Raw genomic sequence first — 19,511 nt, 5'->3', positions numbered from 1 at the left:
TCTGGTTGCTTGCAATATTTTCTCCTTCACTTGATAGTTCTGGAGTTTGGCAACAATATTCCTTGGTGTTTTTAGTTTGGAATCCCTTCAGGAGGTGAGATGGTGGATTCTTTTGATGACTATTTTGTCCTCTGGATCTAGGGCTTCTGGGTAATTTTCCTTGATTTCTTGAATGATGTTATCCAGGCTCTTTCTTCATTGTGACTTTCTGGTAGACCAAAAATCCTTAGATTTTTCTCTCCTAGATCTATTTTCCAGGTCAGTTGTTTTTCCAATTAGATATTTTACATTTTCTTCTATCTTTTTATTCTTTAGATTCTGTTTGACTGATTCTTGATGTCTCATAGATTCATTAACTTCTACTTGCCCAATTCTATTTTTTATCAAATTGTTTTCTTCAGTTAACTTTTGTATCTCCTTTTCCATCTGTCCAATTTTCCTTTTTAAGGAGCTGTTCTCTTCAGTGAATACTTTTTTCACATTTTGAAAATCATTGGACAGTTTTTCTTCTGTTTCTCTAATTTGAGTTTTAAAATCCTTCCAGAGCTCTTCCAGGAAGGCTCTTTGTGCTTCTGATCAGTTCATATTCCCTTCTGACTTTTCATATGGGGGTACAGTCTCAATGCTGAGCTCTTTGGCATTTGTGTTTTGGTCCTTGTCCCCAGAGAAAGATTCTATGGTCTTTTCTTTTCTGCTTTGCTTTTTTACTCATGATAATAACCCTTTTCCTAACTTTTAAGGTAGATCTCTACATCAGTGGCACAGGGAGTTCTTGTGCCTAAAACTTGATGCTTTGTGTGTTGTGGCCTCTGCTTCTGTCAGCTATAAATTAAATGCTCTAGCTTACCTAGTGCTGAGCTGGCTGGTTTTTAAAAGAAGAGGCCAATTAGATCTTTTTGTGTTTACCCACAGTTACCCTGGAGGTAGCTCATTAAGTGTGGCGTAGGAGTGGTCTGGATGCTCGAGGCTCCTCTGCTGAGCTGGAGCATAGGCAAGCTCAGCTTTCTGTGTTAGTGTCTTCCCAATTACACTGGGCTGCTGAGGCATTCTGGGGTGCTGGTGTCGGCAGGGGGTTCAAGATCTTCTCCTGCTTTGTTGAGGCGGAACTGTCCAGGACAGCTCTGATCCTGCACTGGTCACCTTTGGCCACAGCCAGAGAAACCCTCCTTAGTGATCTTTCTAGCCTCCCAGGCTGAGGGTCTTTTTACTGCTTCTTCTGCTCCCACTGTTCCAGGGTCTTTTCAGGGGAGATAATCTCTGGGCTGGTCAAGGTCAACAAGAGGAGGGAGATAGCAGTTACCGATCACTTTGCCATCTTGGTTTCTGGAGCCAGAATCTGATTTTCCCTTTAAATGTTTCTCCTCATGCTATCCTGCTTCTCCACAAATTAATCTGGAATCTTGTTTTAAAAGTTGACCACTCTACACTAAACGTATTTTGCTCAGCTTCTTCTCCAAACCTTTCCCATCACTCCCTGTTGCCAAATCTCCTGACCCAGCTTTTGTTTACTTTCGTGGATTTGCTAGCTTTGTGGTTGCCACATTTTCCATTCCTGACAACTGGGTGTTGTTTCTGCTTTTCAGTAGCAAGACCTCTGCATTACTGATACCTTTGCCACAGGAAAATGAAAGCAAACTTGGTGCTGGGAGGAGGCATAGTCTAGGAAATATGATGGGAAGTCAAAAACAACAGCATTTCCAATTAAACAAGCCAGGGATTATGTGAACTCTGGAGATTCAGCCTTTATAGCTCATGTACAATGTTCTACAGATTTTTGTTCAGCAAAAACTCTGGAGTGGAGTGAATTTCCCTGTGAGGCGAATAACATCAGTGGCATGCTCAATTATTGGCTAATGGCCCCACTGGAAAGACTGCATGTACCAGTTCCTCTCATGACAAATAGACTCTTTTCTTACTAAGTGTTTCATCTGAGTTATCAGCAACATGCAGTCAAGGTTAGGTTAACCAAAGGTAGTGTGTATGTAATTTAGTCTTAAAGTATTGGAAGGGGGATTTTTAAGCCTCATGTCTATTCCCAACTAAGGAGTTTCACTTAAATTGAGCTGCTCAAGGTCAGTTTTTAGGAAGCCTTCTTGATACTGTCTTTACTTAGCCTTGAGATTTGGCCTCTTCCAATGGCTAATTGTGAGTGAAATTAACCATATGGATGTGAATATAATGTGCAACTGCCTAACTCATTTGGAAAGTTTGCACAGTGGGTCCGATTATTATACCATACTAATATGATTAGAAAGGTATTTTTTCCTCCCATTATTGCTAGAGACTGCTTTTCAAAACTCTAACAGTTCTTTGGTTGATCCTATGTAAGCAAATAATGAATATATGCACACTAATGCATGCTATAGTTATACAGCACCTTTCATAAATGGAAATAAAATCACTTTGCAAACAGCAAATCAGCCAGTTCTGAGAGACATGTATCATTTTCCATCAAAAAGAAATGAAAGGGGAAAATCACAAGGTTCCCAATTAGAAAAAGAATACTATGTGAGCCACTGGGCTTCACATAAAGGAAATCAGCCTGTCAACAAGCCTTTATTAAGAGTTTAGTATGTGTTATTCATTGTGCTAAGTGCTACAGATACAAAGAAAGGGACAAACCTACTGACTTACCTGCCCTTTAAGCAAACAAACATTTCTTGAGTACTTTCTTCTAAATAGAAAATGCATTCATCCCCAAATACTTCTATCCAGTGGCCTGGAATTCTGTGAATTTTTCTTTTCTACCCTGAAGTCAGTCTGATGTGGTAGAGAGAACAATAGACATAGAACCCAAAAAATTGGGGAGTTTGTGTGCATTTTGATTCATATTCTACATGTGACCATAAGTTATTGCATCGACTCCCTGAGCTATAGTTTCCTGACTTGTGAAATGAGGGGGGAAATACCTGGAGGATATAACGCAAGTGTGAGGAAAGCAATAGGCAAAGTTTAAGTTCCAATGTTTTGGGAAACTACTATTATTTTTTTTAAAGAAAATGTTTAATACTGCTTGAGTATAACGTACTAAATATTCACTTCCAAAAACCATAGACTTATAGTACTTAGATCAATGTAAATGGATAAAAAAGAGAGGGAGGAACAAAAGCATGATTGGATCTGACCTCAAGAAAATTATATTATAATAGAATAACACAACACATATGGAGAGTGGTGACTAGAAGTGTTTTGGGCTGGGAAGACACAGGCATGGTGAATGAAGTCATAGAGTATTTCAATGGCATGACTTTCCAGGAATGGTAAAATTGATTTCATACCAGTTCCAGGACAAAAAGTAACAATCAATGGAGGCATGAGGGAGAGTAAAGCACGTCAAAGAGATATGCACTACAGAATGGCAGGAAGTTCATTGGACTGCATCATGGTGAGTGAAGGGTACCAAGATACAGTGAATTTCTCAGATCAGTTACAGAGGAAATGAGTTTCTTTTGATTTTCACTTCATAAATCTTCCAGTCAGCATTCTTTCAATCTATGGCAGTAAGTATTTTTTATTTAATTTTCCATTAAAAAAAAAAGAGGGAAACTTGATTTTCAGAGAATATGTTATGAGTCTCCAAGATCAGAAATAAATACTGCCCAGCAAAAAGAGCTGGGACTCTTATCCCAGAAGATAATAGGACTATTGACTAGATCGTTTCCTATGCATGGAGGATACAAAGGTAAAAATGAAAATAGTCCCTGTTCTAAAGGTGATTATACTCTACATAGGTGACTAAGTGACAGAGTGAACAGAACACTAGACTTGAAGTCAAGGAACACCTGAGTTCAATCTGGCCTCAGATACTTATTAGTCTGTAAATCTGAGCAAATCTTTTAACATCTTTGGGCTGCTCTATTTCCTCATCGGTAAAAATGGGATAATAATAGCAACTAATTCCCAGGGCTGTTGTGAGGATCAAATGATACGATATTTGTAAAGCACTTTGCAAACATTAGAATTATAACATTTTTTTTTTACTGTTTTTGTTATTGAAGGCAAGGAAACCAACATGTATACTGAAAATTAAATAAGAAGTATGTACAAAGTAATTGCCTATTGCAGGGCCCTGGTGAGTAAAGGGATCAAGATAAGCTTTCTGTAAGACATGTCACTTGAGCTGAAGCATGAAGGAAGAGTAGGAATTCTCAGAAGCTGAGATAAGGAGAGAGAGAATTCCAGGCATGAGGCACAGCATGTACAAAGACAGAGAAAAAGAACATACTATTTCACAAATAAGAATATCAACCAAGTCATTATGGTTGGAAAAGATGTGTAAAAATGAGAAATATGCCATTAGACTGGAAAGACAGAATGGAGTTAGACTGTGAAGAGCTTTGAAAGCAAGCAGAAGAGTATATGTGTTATCCAAGAGAAAAAATGGAATGACTGGAGTGTTCTAGGAAGGGAGGTGGCATGAAAAAAGTTATGCTTTAGTATAAATTTGACAAATGAGTAGAAAATATAGTACAGAGGGGTGTGGTTAGATTCAAGGAGACCAATTACAATGCTATTGGAAAAGTCAAGGTGAAAGACAAAGAAGATTTAACTAGGGCCATGGCCATGTAAATACAGAAAAGGGGATGAATGTAAATATTGTACAGGTAAAATTTAAAATACTTGGCAATTGGTTGAATAAGATAAATGATAGTTTAATGATGAATCTGAGGTTGAGAATCTAAGTCACTAGAGGAAGAACAACACCTTCAACAGACAGAACCTAGGAAGGAGGAGTGGATTTGGGGAAAAGATAATGTTTTATTTGGTCATGTTGAGTTTGAGATGCCAAACATTATCAAACTGGAGGCTTTTAACAAACAGTTGGTAAAGAACTCAGATTCATCTGTGAGACTTCTTTCAATAGAGGCAATGTTTGAACCCATAATTGCTAATGAGATCACTGAAACTATATAGAGAGAAGAGGGCCCAGGACAGAGCCCTGGAGTATACCTAAAAATTGCAAGGTTAGACAGAGAGGCTGCTCATTAAAGGAAATTAAAAAGTGACCAGATATGCAGCAGCAGAACCAGGAGAAAGCAGTGTCTTGACACCTTGGACAAGCAAAGATGTCTAGGAAGAAGAGGTGTAAAAGAGTGATAACGACTGCAAGAAGACCAATAAATATAAATGTCAATTAAAAAGTCATCAAAATTGGTAATTAATGGATCCCTGGTATCCTTGAGGAGACAGTTTGCTGCAGTTGAGAGAAGAGAGCTGAAGCCAGATTGCAAGGGTTTAAGGCATGAGTATGAAGTGAGACAATAGAGGCAATAGTGCAGATTGCTTTTTCTCGGAGTTTGGCTATGTGGAAAGCAAAATAAATAAAGGACAATAAATCTGATGGGATGCTAGGATCAAATGAAGTTTTTATTATTTTAAAGGATGGATGAAATCTGGACTTATATATAAGCAGTAGTGAAAAGGCCAGTGGATAAGTAGAGGCAGAAAATTAGAGAAATAAAATAGAGGGATAATAGAACAGACAAGTTTCTCTTGAACAGTGGTATCAAATTCAAATATAAACAGGGCTACTGAACTATAAATAAGGATTCCTGCAGATGCATATTGACTTAAAAAATACATATTAACATTATCTATGTTTCATTTTAGCTTTATTTACTTTGTTAAATATTTCCCAATTACATTTTAATCTCATTCAGGCTATACTTAGGAATGTTGTGGACTATATGTTTGATATTTCTTCTATAGATGACCAGATTGGGAGGAGGTCAAGGGTGCAAGTCAAGAGTTTGCATTTGCAAAGTGAAGAACCACTTTCTCTCAGATGAGAGCAAATAAGGGAAGAGGAGGAAATTAAGTTGTCATAATTTGGAGTATGGTGTTAAGGAGAAGAGAGAGTTCCTAATATATGGCCTTGAATTTTCCAGTGAAATATTTGGCAAGGTCATTTGCTGAGGCAAGTGAAAATAAGAGGGATAGTATTGTGGACTTAAAGAAATAAGAGAAGACTTCGAATAATTAATGGGAGAAGTGGCATAGAAGGTCTATCAGCAAAGAATAAAAGTATGAGATTGCAGCAGATGAGGGCCTACTGAGGGTACATAGCATAAATTGGAGCATGACCCTGTTAGCAGAATTTAGTGACTTCCTCCACCTGGCTTACTCAGTACATATATAGAACTAATAGGAGATAGTGAGAAAAATCTAACATTGTCCTCGAGAGAAGGATGAGTGGTTATTGGATCAAGGAAAAAGTGATCCAAGGGTAAAAAATACTATTAAACCAAACTGGGTATTTATTGAGTCAAGATTTTGACGGAAAGAAAATGAGGCCACTGTAAGGGTGATGATCTGGGAAGATGAGGTTGGGGGAGATAGAACATTTAGAGGTAGTAGCAAGGTCAGAAAAATTTGTCTCCTTTGACAAATTTCTAGATTGTGAGGATGGAAGAGATGGTGTGCAGAGAGCTTAGAGCTCTCTCTCTCTTTTTTTTTTTTTTGGTTAAAAAGCACATGATGATGCCACCTCAGGATGGAAAATGCCATCATTTTTTGGTCTTTTTTTGTTTTACTTCTATTTTCAAAAAGGCTGATTAATTCAGAAAAAAATAGATGTCACAGGGATTGAATTAGGCCAAACTGTTGCCCAGGAAAATTATTTGAGTAATTAAGAATTCCATTCCACTTGGGTCCCACAGAGAAGGACAAAGTAAACAAAGAAAAAATCTAGTTCCTTTTCTGAGTGGAAAAAAGCTCGTTCACATGAATTATAAACTAAAATCAATAGGCTCTTGAAAGCAATAGAAAAATAAGTTTATCAACACTCTAGTATGGGGAGTAAAGAGCAGGGAGAATGTACAGATTGATAACTTCTCCTGATTCCTCAATTCTGAGTCTCTACAGTGGGACAAGAGCCAGAGACCACTGCAAAAGCTTAGCTCTGTATATGAATCTAATCTAAGTTCCCAGCATCCTTCTTCAGGTGGATCAAATGATATACAGTTCTCACATGCTGTATCTATCCTAACCAACTCAGTCACAAGACTACTGCCTCTGTGACGTACAGGCATTGTAGAAGATATATAGATATATGTGAATATGCATACATATATGTGTACATATACATGGGAGCACATACATATATGTGTGTATATATACACACACGTGTATATATGTATACACATCTGTAGATGTCTTCTATAATGTCTATGGCCTGTGTACATGTATGTATACACATAAATGTTTCTTTGTATGTATGTGTGTGTACAAATATGTATATTATATATATTATATATAAATGCAAAAGGATACTACCAACTGGTCCTACTCCTTGCATTAACCAGGTAGACAGTTAGGCACATCCTGTCTGTAATCTGTTTCCTTTGGTGTCCCTCCTATACAAGTTCTTCCTGTATCTCAAGAATTCTCCACCTAAATATCTTTTCTCTCTCTTTATAACTGCCTCTCTGTGTTGCATAGCTCCTATTTATTACTTGTGCCCTACTCAAGGTTTATTATATTGAAATCAAGCAGAATTTGAAAGCTCTTTGACTAGTTCCTGTCTTCTTTCTCTTCAGTATCCAAGAGGTGGAGCAAACTTGCTCCTCCTCTAGCAAGTTGAGAAAGAGTTTTATGGTCCAGGGCCATGCCTAGTGGGGAGGAAAAGGGTCATATACCAGTATCACTAAAAGGGAAAATTTAAATTCTGATTTTACTCATACACCAGTGGTGCTGGGCATAAAAGGGCCAGTGAATTTCACAGAATCAAAAGAAATCTCCCAAACTCAATATGGCAGGAACAAACATGAAAGTAGAGGAAAGAATGATATCATCATGTATTTGTCACAAGGGCATCAACATATTTGGGCAGACAGGGCTCCATGAGATGGAAAGGGGCATTTATGGGAGAGAGTATGGCTTCCCACCAAGATCAGTGATCTGAGGGAAGCACCCCATCACATCCCCAACTTAGTCAGTGAAGTGTTCATCTCCTCAAAGTCCAAAGGCTCTCTCTACAGTTTTTCTCCACCCACTGGCATAGCTATGCCCGATTAAGAGAGATTTCCCATGTTACAAATTGCCTCTAGTACCTTGACATGCTGGATACCCACAAGGAATTCTGAGATTCAGAAAGAAGGATAGTGCACATTCCAAATACAGGGGGGGCAGTCTATGAAAAGGCATGGTAACAAGAAACAGAGTACTATGTATGTCTGAGGAAGAACAAGATGGATAGCTTGTCTGGATCAAAGAGCACATGAGTGTAAATGGGAATGGAAAAGGTAGGTTAGAGCCGAGTTGTGAGAAGCTTTAAAAGCAAAAGAGAACAATTTTTATTTTATCATAAAGATAAGAGTAGCCACTTGTGTTTATTGAATAAGGGAGTGGTGTAGTTTGAACTGTTGTAATAATAAAAATAGTAATAACAATAATAATAATATTAATGTTAGCTAACATTAAGATAGACCTTTAAAATTTGCTTTCTGTGTTATATGAATATTTTATGTGTTCTCATTATAGGAATATCATTCTGAAATTTTGCAATTATGTCAAAGATGAATTTAAGAGGCGAGAGATTTGAGTCAAAAAGACCAATTCAAAGGCAAGCAAAGTAATTCAGGTACTAATTAATGAGTGACTGTACTCCAGGAGTGGCTGTACATGCAGAGAAGGAGACAGATGGGAGAGATATTACAGACACAGAATGGACATGATTTAGCAACTCTGGATATTTGGGGTGAGGGAGTGAGAAAAGTTGATGGCTTGGAAGTTGCAAACCTGAGTGACCTAAAGGACTGTGGTGGCCTCTACTGAAAAACAGAATTTCAGAAGAGGGTTTCGTTTGGAGATGGAGAGAGATAAGTTCTATTTTGGATGTCTTATGTTTGAGATGCCTAAGCGAAATGCTGTGGTGGCAGAACACTGCTGTTCCCACGACTTCTAAAAGTTGGAGTTACCTCCATAGACCACTGGCTAATGTGTGATTGCCATTTGGGGCCCTGACTGGGCATCATTGATCTACACTAGCCACCTGACTGCTCCTAGGGAGAACTGATTGAACAATCACAAAATTCATCTGCATGTCCATAAAAAATAATAATAATAAATCTCAAGAAAATATTGCCTTTGTCCAATACGAGGCTGAGAACCCTAATCTATCACCATCCATAGAACCCCAGAAGGGTTCCTCATACTTATTTATGTTTCCTTTATTTCAGCACCGAGACAGTCTTCCCTGAATAACATAGGAACAATTACTGGATGAATGACAGTGCTTGTGGTATCTTCAGGAGGTTGACTAAATATATCCAGGTAGGTAACTAAAAGGTGATATAGAGCCCATTAAAGAGCTTTGTAACACTGTGAATAACATTTAGTACTCAGCTGTTTCTCACCCACCTTTCAGATGCTCGCAGCACGAAACAAGTCTGTGGCTGTCATGTTTATAGCTAATTAATGTTTATTTATATTTAAAACAACCCTTTCACCTGTCACATTTTAAAATAAATCTTCTTCTCTTCGATTAGAGGTTGTCAGAACAGAGAGGAATCCTGCCTTATTGGTTTTCTTTACATGAGTCAGGTAAGGTGCCAGCCAGCCCTATGAAGATATCTCTTCTCTCTCCTCCTCTTACTGCCAAGCCTCCCTACCCAGTAGTTACTGTACCACCCAGAGAGATGCACTCCCAAAAGGGTACTAAATGAGGGTTGAGCTGGAGTTCAGCTGCCCTCTTCCAGGTGGAGGGACTGCATAAATCTGCAAGCCCCCATTAAGTGAGTCATTGAATCAACCTCCTATATTTTTAGTTCTTGTTAATGTTGTTAAAGTCAAAGCTGAGGATCTTAAAGGGGAAACTATTTTCCCAGGCTCATATGAAATATCTGAGGCAGTCATGCTTCCTCATTTTTGCCCTCTTTACCTGGCTGATTTCTGGCATTTTTTACAATGTACTTCACAGTAATTACTGTTCTACTACTTCTTCAAATTCTGCTTGCAATATTTTATTGTATTTTAATTGCTGGTGTCATGTAGTCATTTTGACACCTCCGATGTAGATCATTGGGCACCTAACTAAAGCTCCATTCAAATCCTTGAGTGAGCAAGGTAATTTTGTTATATTGGGCTAGCATTGGGTTCTTCACCTATTAAAACACTTCACTATTAATAATGTCTTTCAAGTGAAAGCTTTGGAACATTCCTGTTATCTGATTACAGTTTATTTCTTAGGAAGCTACAGGGTAACAAAGGAAAGGGGACTCACCACTGGTGTTCTGCCAATGTTATTTAAATAATGTAAGAGGCCTTTCGTATGGTAGATAGTTGGCTGGTGCTGCGCGCTAGGAGAAAGCCATTGTCTGTTGAGATCCTCCCCTCTCAGGGAACATCTATGACTGAAAAAAAATGAAAAAATGCAGACAATCTGAAAAAAATGTTCTCATGACAATCAAACAAATAAATCCAACTTTCTTCTGACTTTCACCTAATCAGCAATTAGCTGCAGATTCCCAGATAACTGCATATCTGCCTTTCAAAGTCCCAAAGACATATCAAAAACTCATGGAAGAGAAAGAATCAGTGCTTACTTTAAGTTTGTGCTTGTGTTCTATGGAGAGAACACAGAACATGTACTTCACGTGCCCATATGCCTGAAGAACAAATCTATATTCCTCAAGGCTCTTTTTGCTCTCCAAGCCAAGATGCAACACTGTATAGTGGATAAAACACTGAATTTGGAGTCAAGAAGAGGAACATCTGAGTTTAAATCCAATCTAGGGGACTTACTAGATGTAGAACCATAGGCAAATCACCTCTAAACCTCAGGATTTATATGTTTGGTCATTTTTCATCTGTAAAATTAGGAGGTTGACTTGATAACCTTTGAGTTTTCTTCAAGTTCTAAATCTGTGATCCTCTAAACCTTTTAGTCTAGTAGGTTGAAAGAAGTTTTTAAATTTTCACTTCATTATAGTAGTAGACAGGTAAATTTGACACAGACCACTGGGTTTTAATTCCATAAATTCAAAGAATTTTTTTAACTGTAAGGGAACTTACTGATTACCTAGTGCAGTAATTCCAAACCACAGTAGCAGATCTCAAAAAGGCACTGACTCTGTCTGCAGAATTTTTCTTAAGGATCTTTGAATTTGTATGTTTAGTAATTCAGCCATGTACAATTTGTGACTCCATTTGTGGTTTTTCTTGGCAAAGACACAGGAGTGGTTTACCATTTCCTTTTCCAGCTCATTTTTTACAGGTAAGAAAACTGAGGCAAACAGAGTTAAGTGACTTGCCCAGGATTACATAGTTAATAAGTATTTGAGACAAGATGTGAATTCAGATCTTCCTGATTCCAGGCCCACCCCTCTATCCATGGTACCACCTAGCTTCCTCCTTGAATTTGTAGGGAAATTGATAAGTGAACAAAAATATACATTCTGTATATGCAATAAATAATGTCTCACATATATAACAAGTCCAGTATAAATATTAAAGTAGAAATTCATGATGACAGAATCATTATTAACTATCATGATAATAACAATTCATATTTATATAAAGTACTTTAAAGGTTATCAAGAGTGACATACATGTTATTGCTCTGGAGTTTCACAAAAACCTTATAAATTGCTTACTATTGGTGTTATTATCCCCTTTTTACATCTAAGGAAACTGATGCTTAATGAGCTTAAGTGACTTGTTCATGTTTACAAAGCTAGTTAGTTATCACCAGATGCAGGATATGAATCAAGGATTTCCTGAATTCATGCTCCTTCTCTATTAATTCTGAACTTTTGTCATTATGTACTTTTTAAATCTATGCTAATAAATTAATCAACAAGTATTTATTAGGCACAGGATTATGTACCAGATGTTGGGGAAGCAGCTACTAAAAAAAAAATTATTTGCTGCACAGGAGGAGTCTACAGGCTAAGAGCACAAGCATTATCTTGTTGGGATTTGCAAGATTTGTTTATATTAAAAGGAAGTCCTCATATTTGAAAAAGGCAAGGAACCAGAAAACTAATTCAACCTCCTTATTTTGCAGATGAAGCCACTAAAAGACATACAGATTGAGTGTGTACATTTAGATACTGGAAGAAAACAGGGCTTTGTATTCCTATGCTCTTTATTTTTTAAATTTTGATGCATTTTGTTTTTATATCACCATTTCCTGATAAAAAGCTCTCCCTCTACCACCACCCAGCTAACCAGAAACATTATCATATAATATTTTTAAAAGAGAGAGAAAAATAGCAGTTTAGCAAAACAAACCATCATATCAAGTAAGTCTGACAGAGTATATCATATTCCAGTTCATAGTTCCATAGCTCTGCAGAGATGAGAGGGGTTATATTTTTTTCAGCTCTTAAAAGGTGGCATCTGGGGGGCTTACTGACTAGAAGTGTTTGACTACAAGAGGATTCTGGGAAGCCACTAAGAAGCTCCCCATCAAATACTTAAAGAACAGTAAATTCTAATACTATATAGACTATTTGGGAAAATTGCCAAAGAAGGAGTCTTACCAAATTCTTTTCATGATACAAATATGGTTCTGATAAACCAGGAAGAGCCAAAACAGAGAAAGAAAATTATAGACCAATTTCTCTAATGAAAGTATATGCAAAAATTTTAGATAAGATATTAGCAAAAAGAATACAGCAACTTATCACAAGAATAATACGTTATGATCACATAGGATTTATAACAGGAATGAAAGGCTGGTTCAATACTAGGAAAACTATCAGCATTATTGATATTAACAAAAAAAATACAGAAAATACATGATTATCTCAACAGATGCAGAAAAAGCTTTTGACAAAATACATCACCCATTTCTATTGAAAACACTGGACAGCATAGGAATAAATGGAACTTTCCATAAAATGATAAGTAGTATCTACCTAAAACCAACAGCAAGTATTATATGCAATGGGGATAAGGTAGATGCATTTCCAATAAGATCAGGGGTGAAACAAGGATGTCCGTTATCACCACTGTTATTCAATATGATACAAGAAATGTTAGCTGTAGCAATAAGAGAAGAAAAAGAAATTGGAGGAATTACAATAGCCAAAGAAGAAACTAAGTTATCACTCTTTGCAGATGATATGATGACATACTTAGAGAATCCCAGAGAATCAAGTAAAAAGTGACTTGAAATAATAAACAACTTTGGCAAAGCTGTAGGTTACTAAATAAACCCAAATAAATCATCTACATTTCTATATATTACTAAAAAAGTCCAACAGCAAGAGAAAGAAAGAGAAATCCTGTTTAAAACTATGGTAGATGCTATAAAATATCTGGAAGTCTACCTTCCAAAACAAACCCAGGGACTGTGTAAACAGAATTACAAAACACTATTCACACAAAGAAAGTCAGATCTAGGTAAATGGAAAAACATCAGTTGCTCATGGGTGGGCCAAGACAATATAATAGAAATGACAATTCTACCAAAATTAATTTACTTATTTAGTGTCATACCAATCAAACTATCAGATAACTATTCTCTAGAGCTAAAAAAAAATATCAAAATTGATCTAGAAGAACAAAAGGTCTAGAATATCAAGGGATAGAAATGATAGGGAAGGTGCCCTAGCATTACCAGACCTCAAAGTGTATTATTAAGCAGCAATCATCAAAACTACTTGCTACTAGCAAAGAAACAGAGGGGTAGACTAGTGGGAAAGTTAGGTACTCAAGACGCAGTAGTTAATGAATATAGTAATCTGCTGTTTGATAAACCCAAGGACCCCAGCTTCTGGGATAAGAACTCAATGTTTGACAAAAATTGCTGGGAAAACTGGATAACAGTGTGGCAGAAACTTGGCATAGACCAATGCCTGACACTGTACGCAAGAATAAAGTGCAAATTGATACATGATCTATGTATAAAGATTGATACTATAAACAAATTAGGGGAGCAAGGAATAGTATATTGGACAGATCTATGGAGAATGGACAAATTTATGACCCAACAAGAGACAGAGAAAATTGTAAAGTACAAAATGGATAATTTGGATTACATTAAATTGAAAAGTTTTTGCACAAATAAACCCAATACAACCAAGATTAGGAGGGAAGCAGAAAACTGGGAAAGAATTTTTGCAACTAGTGTCTTGGATAAAGGCCTCATTTCTAAAATACATAGAGAACTGAGTCAAATGTACAAGAATACAAGTCATTCCTCAATTAATAAATGGTCAAAGGATATGAAGAGGGAATTTTCAGAGGAAGAAATTAAAGCTATCTATAATCATATAAAAATGCTCTAAATCACTATTGATTAGAGAGATGCAAATCAAAACCGCTCTGAGGTACCACATCACACCTATCAGATTGGCTAATGTGACAAAACAGGAACATGATAAATGTTGGAGAAGATGTGGGAGAGTTGGAAACACTAATTCATTATTGGTGGAGCTGTGAGCTGATCCAACCATTCTAGAGAACAATTTGGAGCCATGTCCAAAGGACTACAAAAATGTACATACCCTTTGACCCAACAATATCGCTTCCAGGACTCTATCCCAAAAAGATCATAAAAATGGGAAAAGTTCCCACATGTATAAAAATATTTATATCAGTTCTCTTTGTGGTGGCCAAAAACTGGACATCAAGAGGATGTCCATCAATTGGGGAATGGCTGAATAAGTTGTGGTATATGAATGTAATGCAATATTGTTGTGCTATGAGAAACAATGAACAGGAAGATTTCAGAGAAACCTGGAAAGACTTATATGAGTTTATGCTGAGTGAAAGGAGCAGAACCAGGAGAACTTTGTACACAGCAACAACCACAGTGGTGAAGAATTTTTTTAGTATACTTAGTACTTCATTGATATGCATGCACTTAAAAATTTCCCAATGGACTCTTGAGACAAAACACCTTTCACATCCAGAGAAAGAACTATGGAATTGATCGCAGACAGAAACAGACCATTTTCTTTTGTATTCTGTTATGTTCTGTTTCATGGTTCCCCTATTCATTTTAATTCTTGTATGTAACATGCATTTAATAGGAATTTGTGTGGAGGACCTATGTAAGATTGCACGCCATCTCAGGGAGGGAGTGGGAAGAGAGGGGGGAATAAGAGGGAGCAAGTGGAAAAAAAACCTAAGATATATGGAAGTGATTGTCAAGCACTGAACACAAATAGTTCAATCAAAAAATAAGAAATAATAAAATGGGAAAGGGTCCCACATGTACCAAAATATTTATAGCAGCTGTCTTTGTGGTGGCCAAAAATTGGAAATCAAGGGGATGCCCATCAACTGGAGAATGGCTGAACAAGTTGTGGTATATGAATGTAATGGAATATTGTTGTGCTATAAGTATGATGAACAGGAAGACTTCAGAGAGTCCTGGAAAGACTTATATGAACTGATGTTGAGTGAAAGGAGCAGAACCAGAAGAACTTTGTACACAGCAACAACCACAATACGCAAGGAATTTTTCTGGTAAACTTAGTCCTTCATAGCAATGCAATGACCTAAAAAATTCCCAATGAACTCTTGAAGCAAAATGCTTTCCACATCCAGACAAAGAACTATGGAACTGACCTGCAGAATGAAGCACACCATTTTCTTTTGTATTATGTTTTGTTTTATGGTTTCTCCCATTCATTTTAATTCTTCTATTCAACATAGCTAAGGTGAAAATGTATTTGATGGGAATGTATGTGTAGAACCTATATGAGATTGCATGCTGTCTCAGGGAGGGAGAGGTTGGAGGAAAAGAGAAGGGAAAAAATCTAAAATATATGGAAGTGAATGTAGAACACTGAAAATAACAAAAAATAATTTGGAAAATAAATAAAGCATACTAAGGAACTGCAAAAAAAAAAAGGTGGAGGTATCTCTTCACTATTGCATTGACATAGTATCCTACCTTCTCCCCTTTTGTTATACATTTTTTCTTACATTTATTGTAGCTACTGTACTTATAATGTTCTTTTTTTCATTCTGTATCAGTTCATGATGTTGAGTTCTTTCTAGCCATGTCTCCATGCCTTTCTACCAGAAACCAGATGGATGTGCTGATAATATTTTAATTCATTGCCTTGGTAAGGTATAAATAAGATGAAATTATGGACAAGATAAAACGTATTTAATTATGATTTTTCAATAAGAGGCATCATTGCAGGGTAGAGAAAGAGCTGGACCAAGAGTAAGAAAGCCAAGGTTAAATTTCCACCTCTAAAATATTGACTGGGTCACCATCTCTCAGGGTAAGTTGTCTGGCAAATGCTTAACTATGCTGGGAGAAAAAGCTTTCTTATAAGTTCAAGTACACAAATACCCAAGTTACTTTTTTCAGCTTAAAAATATTTTTACATATTGTCTACCTTAGTCCTTTTGAGAGCCCTGTGGAATAGGGAAAGTGCCTCATTTTACAGATGACAAAACTGATGCTTGCTTGGGTTAAATGTCTGTTTCACAAAACTAGAAAATAGTTCTCTCATATGTAGGTTTTTTCTTTTTATTTTATTTTATGTTAGACTCAAAACACCAGAACACAAAATAGAGAAAAGAAACAAAAACATATCATAAACTTGAATATTGGAATTCACATACAAAATAAGAAAGGAAAAACAAAGCATTTCATGTGCATAGCAGAACATAAGAAAGGATTCAAAATGTGTAACAATAAAATTTCATTTCAAGAAAGCCTGTGTGATAAATAATTACTCTTTTTAGCTGTTCCTGAATGGTTTTACTTTTTAAATTCATATCACACTGAGGTTTTCCCCAATATATTTTATGAGCTACCATATTATTAATAAGAATCTTAAACATGCATTTTACATTTTAGAAATATTAAAAAGTAAATGGTCTGTTCTTATTGAATCCCTTGCCAAATCTTCTATTAAGTTCAGGTTATTCTTTTTTAACAAAGTCTTGAAGTCTGACAGTTAATCAAATGTCCATTTGTTTTACAGTTAGGATTATCTTTAAATTTGCTGAGTATGATGTGTTCAGCTAGAGCCCCAATTCATTTGTTCTTTTATATACAGTGTCCTAAGATGCTGCTAGATCTTATGTGAGTCTTGTTGTGGCACCATCATATTTAAACTGTTTTGTTCTTGTTGCTTTTAACATTTTATCCTTGAGCTTTGGGTTTTGGAATTTGACTATGATATTCTTATGAGTTTTCCTGATAAGATCTCTTTTAAGTGGTGATCAATGATTTTTTTTTTCCATTTCTACTTTCCCCCTTTTTCTGATGCTTCAGGACAATTTTCTTCAAATATTTTTTATTATTGTATCAAAATTCTTTTCTTGATCATACCTTTTAGTTAGTCTGATTATTTTTATGTTTTCTCTCCTTGATGTATTCTCTAGATCTGTTGTTTTTCTTTTTTTTAATTTTAATTTATTTATTTATTTAACTTTTAACATTCATTTTCACAGAATTTTTGGGCCCCAAATTTTCTCCCCCCTTGTCCCCTCCCCCCACCCCAAAACACCAAGCATTCTAATTGCCCCCATCACCACTCCGCTCTCTCCTCCATAATTCCTCTCTGCCCTTGTCTCCATCCTCTCCTCTGTCCTGTTGAGCCAAATAACTTTCTATACCCCTTCACCTGTATTTCTTATTCCCTAGTGGCAAGAACAGTACTCGACAGTTGTCCCTAAAACTTTGAGTTCCAACTTCTCTTCCTCCCTCCCTCCCCACCCCTTCCCTTTGGAAGGCAAGCAATTCAATATAGGCCAAATCTGTGTAGTTTTCCAAATGACTTCCATAATAGTCGTGTTGTATAAGACTAACTATATTTCCCTCCATCCTATCCTGCCCCCAATTACTTCTATTCTCTCTTTTGATCCTGTCCCTCCCCGTGAGTGTGGACCTCAAATTGCACCCTCCTTCCCATGCCCTCCCTTCCATCGTCCCCCCCACCCTGTTTATCCCCTTATCCCCCACTTTCCTGTATTGTAAGATAGGTTTTCATACCAAAATGAGTGTGCATTTTATTCCTTTCTTTAGTGGAATGTGATCAAAGTAAACTTCATGTTTTTCTCTCACCTCCCCTCTTTTCCCCAAACTAAAAAAGTCTTTTGCTTGCCTCTTTTATGAGAGATAATTTGCCCCATTCTATTTCTCCCTTTCTCCTCCCATATATTTCTCTCTCACTGCTGATTTCATTTTTTTTTAAGATATGATCCCATCCTATTCAATTCACTCTGTGCACTCTGTCTCTATGTGTGTGTATATCTGCATGTGCGTGTGTGTAATCCCACCCAGTACCCAGATACTGAATAGTTTCAAGAGTTACTAATATTGTCTTTCCATGTAGGAATGTAAACAGTTCAACTTTTATAAGTCCCTTATGACTTCTCTTTGCTGTTTACCTTTTCATGCTTCTCTTCATTCTTGTGTTTGAAAGTCAGATTTTCTTTTTAGCTCTGGTCTTTTCATCAAGATGCTTGAAAGTCCTCTATTTCATTGAAAGACCAATTTTTCCCCTGAAGTATTATACTCAGTTTTGTTGGGTAGGTAATTCTTGGTTTTAGTCCTAGTTCCTTTGACTTCTGGAATATCCTATTCCATGCCCTTCGATCCCTTAATGTAGAAGCTGCTAGATCTTGTGTTATCCTGATTGTATTTCCACAATACTTGAATTGTTTCTTTCTAGCTGCTTGCAATACTTTCTCCTTGACCTGGGGATTCTGGAATTTGGCCACCATATTTATAGGAGTTTCTCTTTTTGGATCTTTTTCAGGTGGTGATTGGTGGATTCTTTCAATATTTATTTTGCCTTCTGCTTCTAGAATCTCAGGGCAGTTTTCCTTGATAATTTCATGAAAGATGATGTCTAGGCTCTTTTTTTGATCATGGCTTTCAGGTAGTCCCATAATTTTTAAATTGTCTTTCCTGGATCTATTTTCCAGGTCAGTTGTTTTTTCCAATGAGATATTTTACATTATCTTCCATTTTTTCATTCTTTTGGTTTTGTTTTGTGATTTCTTGGTTTCTCATAAAGTCATTAGCCTCCCTCTGTTCCATTCTAATTTTGAAAGAACTATTTTCTTCAGTGAGCTTTTGAATCTTCTTTTCCATTTGGCTAATTCTTCTTTTGAAAGCATTCTTCTCCTCATTGGCTTCTTGAACCTCCTTTGCCAATTGAGTTAGCCTATTTTTCAGGGTGTTATTTTCTTCAGCATTTTTTTGGGTCTCCTTTAGCAGGGTGCTGATCTGCTGTTCATACTTTGCTTGCAAGTCTTTCATTGCTCTTTCCAGTTTTTCCTCCATTCCTCTAACATAATTTTCAAAATTTTCTGAGCTCTTTTTGAGCTTTTCCCAGGTCTGATCCCATTTAGTGGGCTGACTTCCATGTCTTTCCCTGATGGTGAGCACCGCTCTTCCTCATCAGAAAGGAGGGGAGGAGAAACCTGCTCACCAAGAAAGTAACCCTCTATAGTCTTGGTTTTTTTTTCCCTTTTCTGGGCATTTTCCTAGCCAGTGACTTGACCTCTGAATATTCTCCTCACACCCACCTCGCCTCCGGATCCTCCCAGCCAGCACTTGGGGTCTGAGACTCAAATGC

The 19,511-nt window shown here is 36.8% G+C and overlaps 1 protein-coding gene across 1 annotated transcript in view; it reads right to left on the bottom strand.

Moving 5' to 3' along the window:
* The window catches only part of LOC140509799 (cytosolic carboxypeptidase 4-like), a 270,487-nt gene that overhangs the window by 14,802 nt on the left and 236,174 nt on the right, over positions 1-19,511 (bottom strand). The window contains exon 3 of the mRNA XM_072617744.1: positions 10,223-10,352. Coding sequence (XP_072473845.1) covers positions 10,223-10,352 — 130 coding nt within the window. The remainder of the gene's footprint in view (positions 1-10,222; positions 10,353-19,511) is intronic.

The sequence above is a fragment of the Notamacropus eugenii genome, chromosome 1 (genome assembly GCF_028372415.1).
Source record: "Notamacropus eugenii isolate mMacEug1 chromosome 1, mMacEug1.pri_v2, whole genome shotgun sequence".
NCBI classification, from domain to species: domain Eukaryota; kingdom Metazoa; phylum Chordata; class Mammalia; order Diprotodontia; family Macropodidae; genus Notamacropus; species Notamacropus eugenii.
The sequence above is the reverse complement of the archived record's forward strand: the minus strand, read 5'-3'. Positions and strand labels throughout refer to the sequence as shown.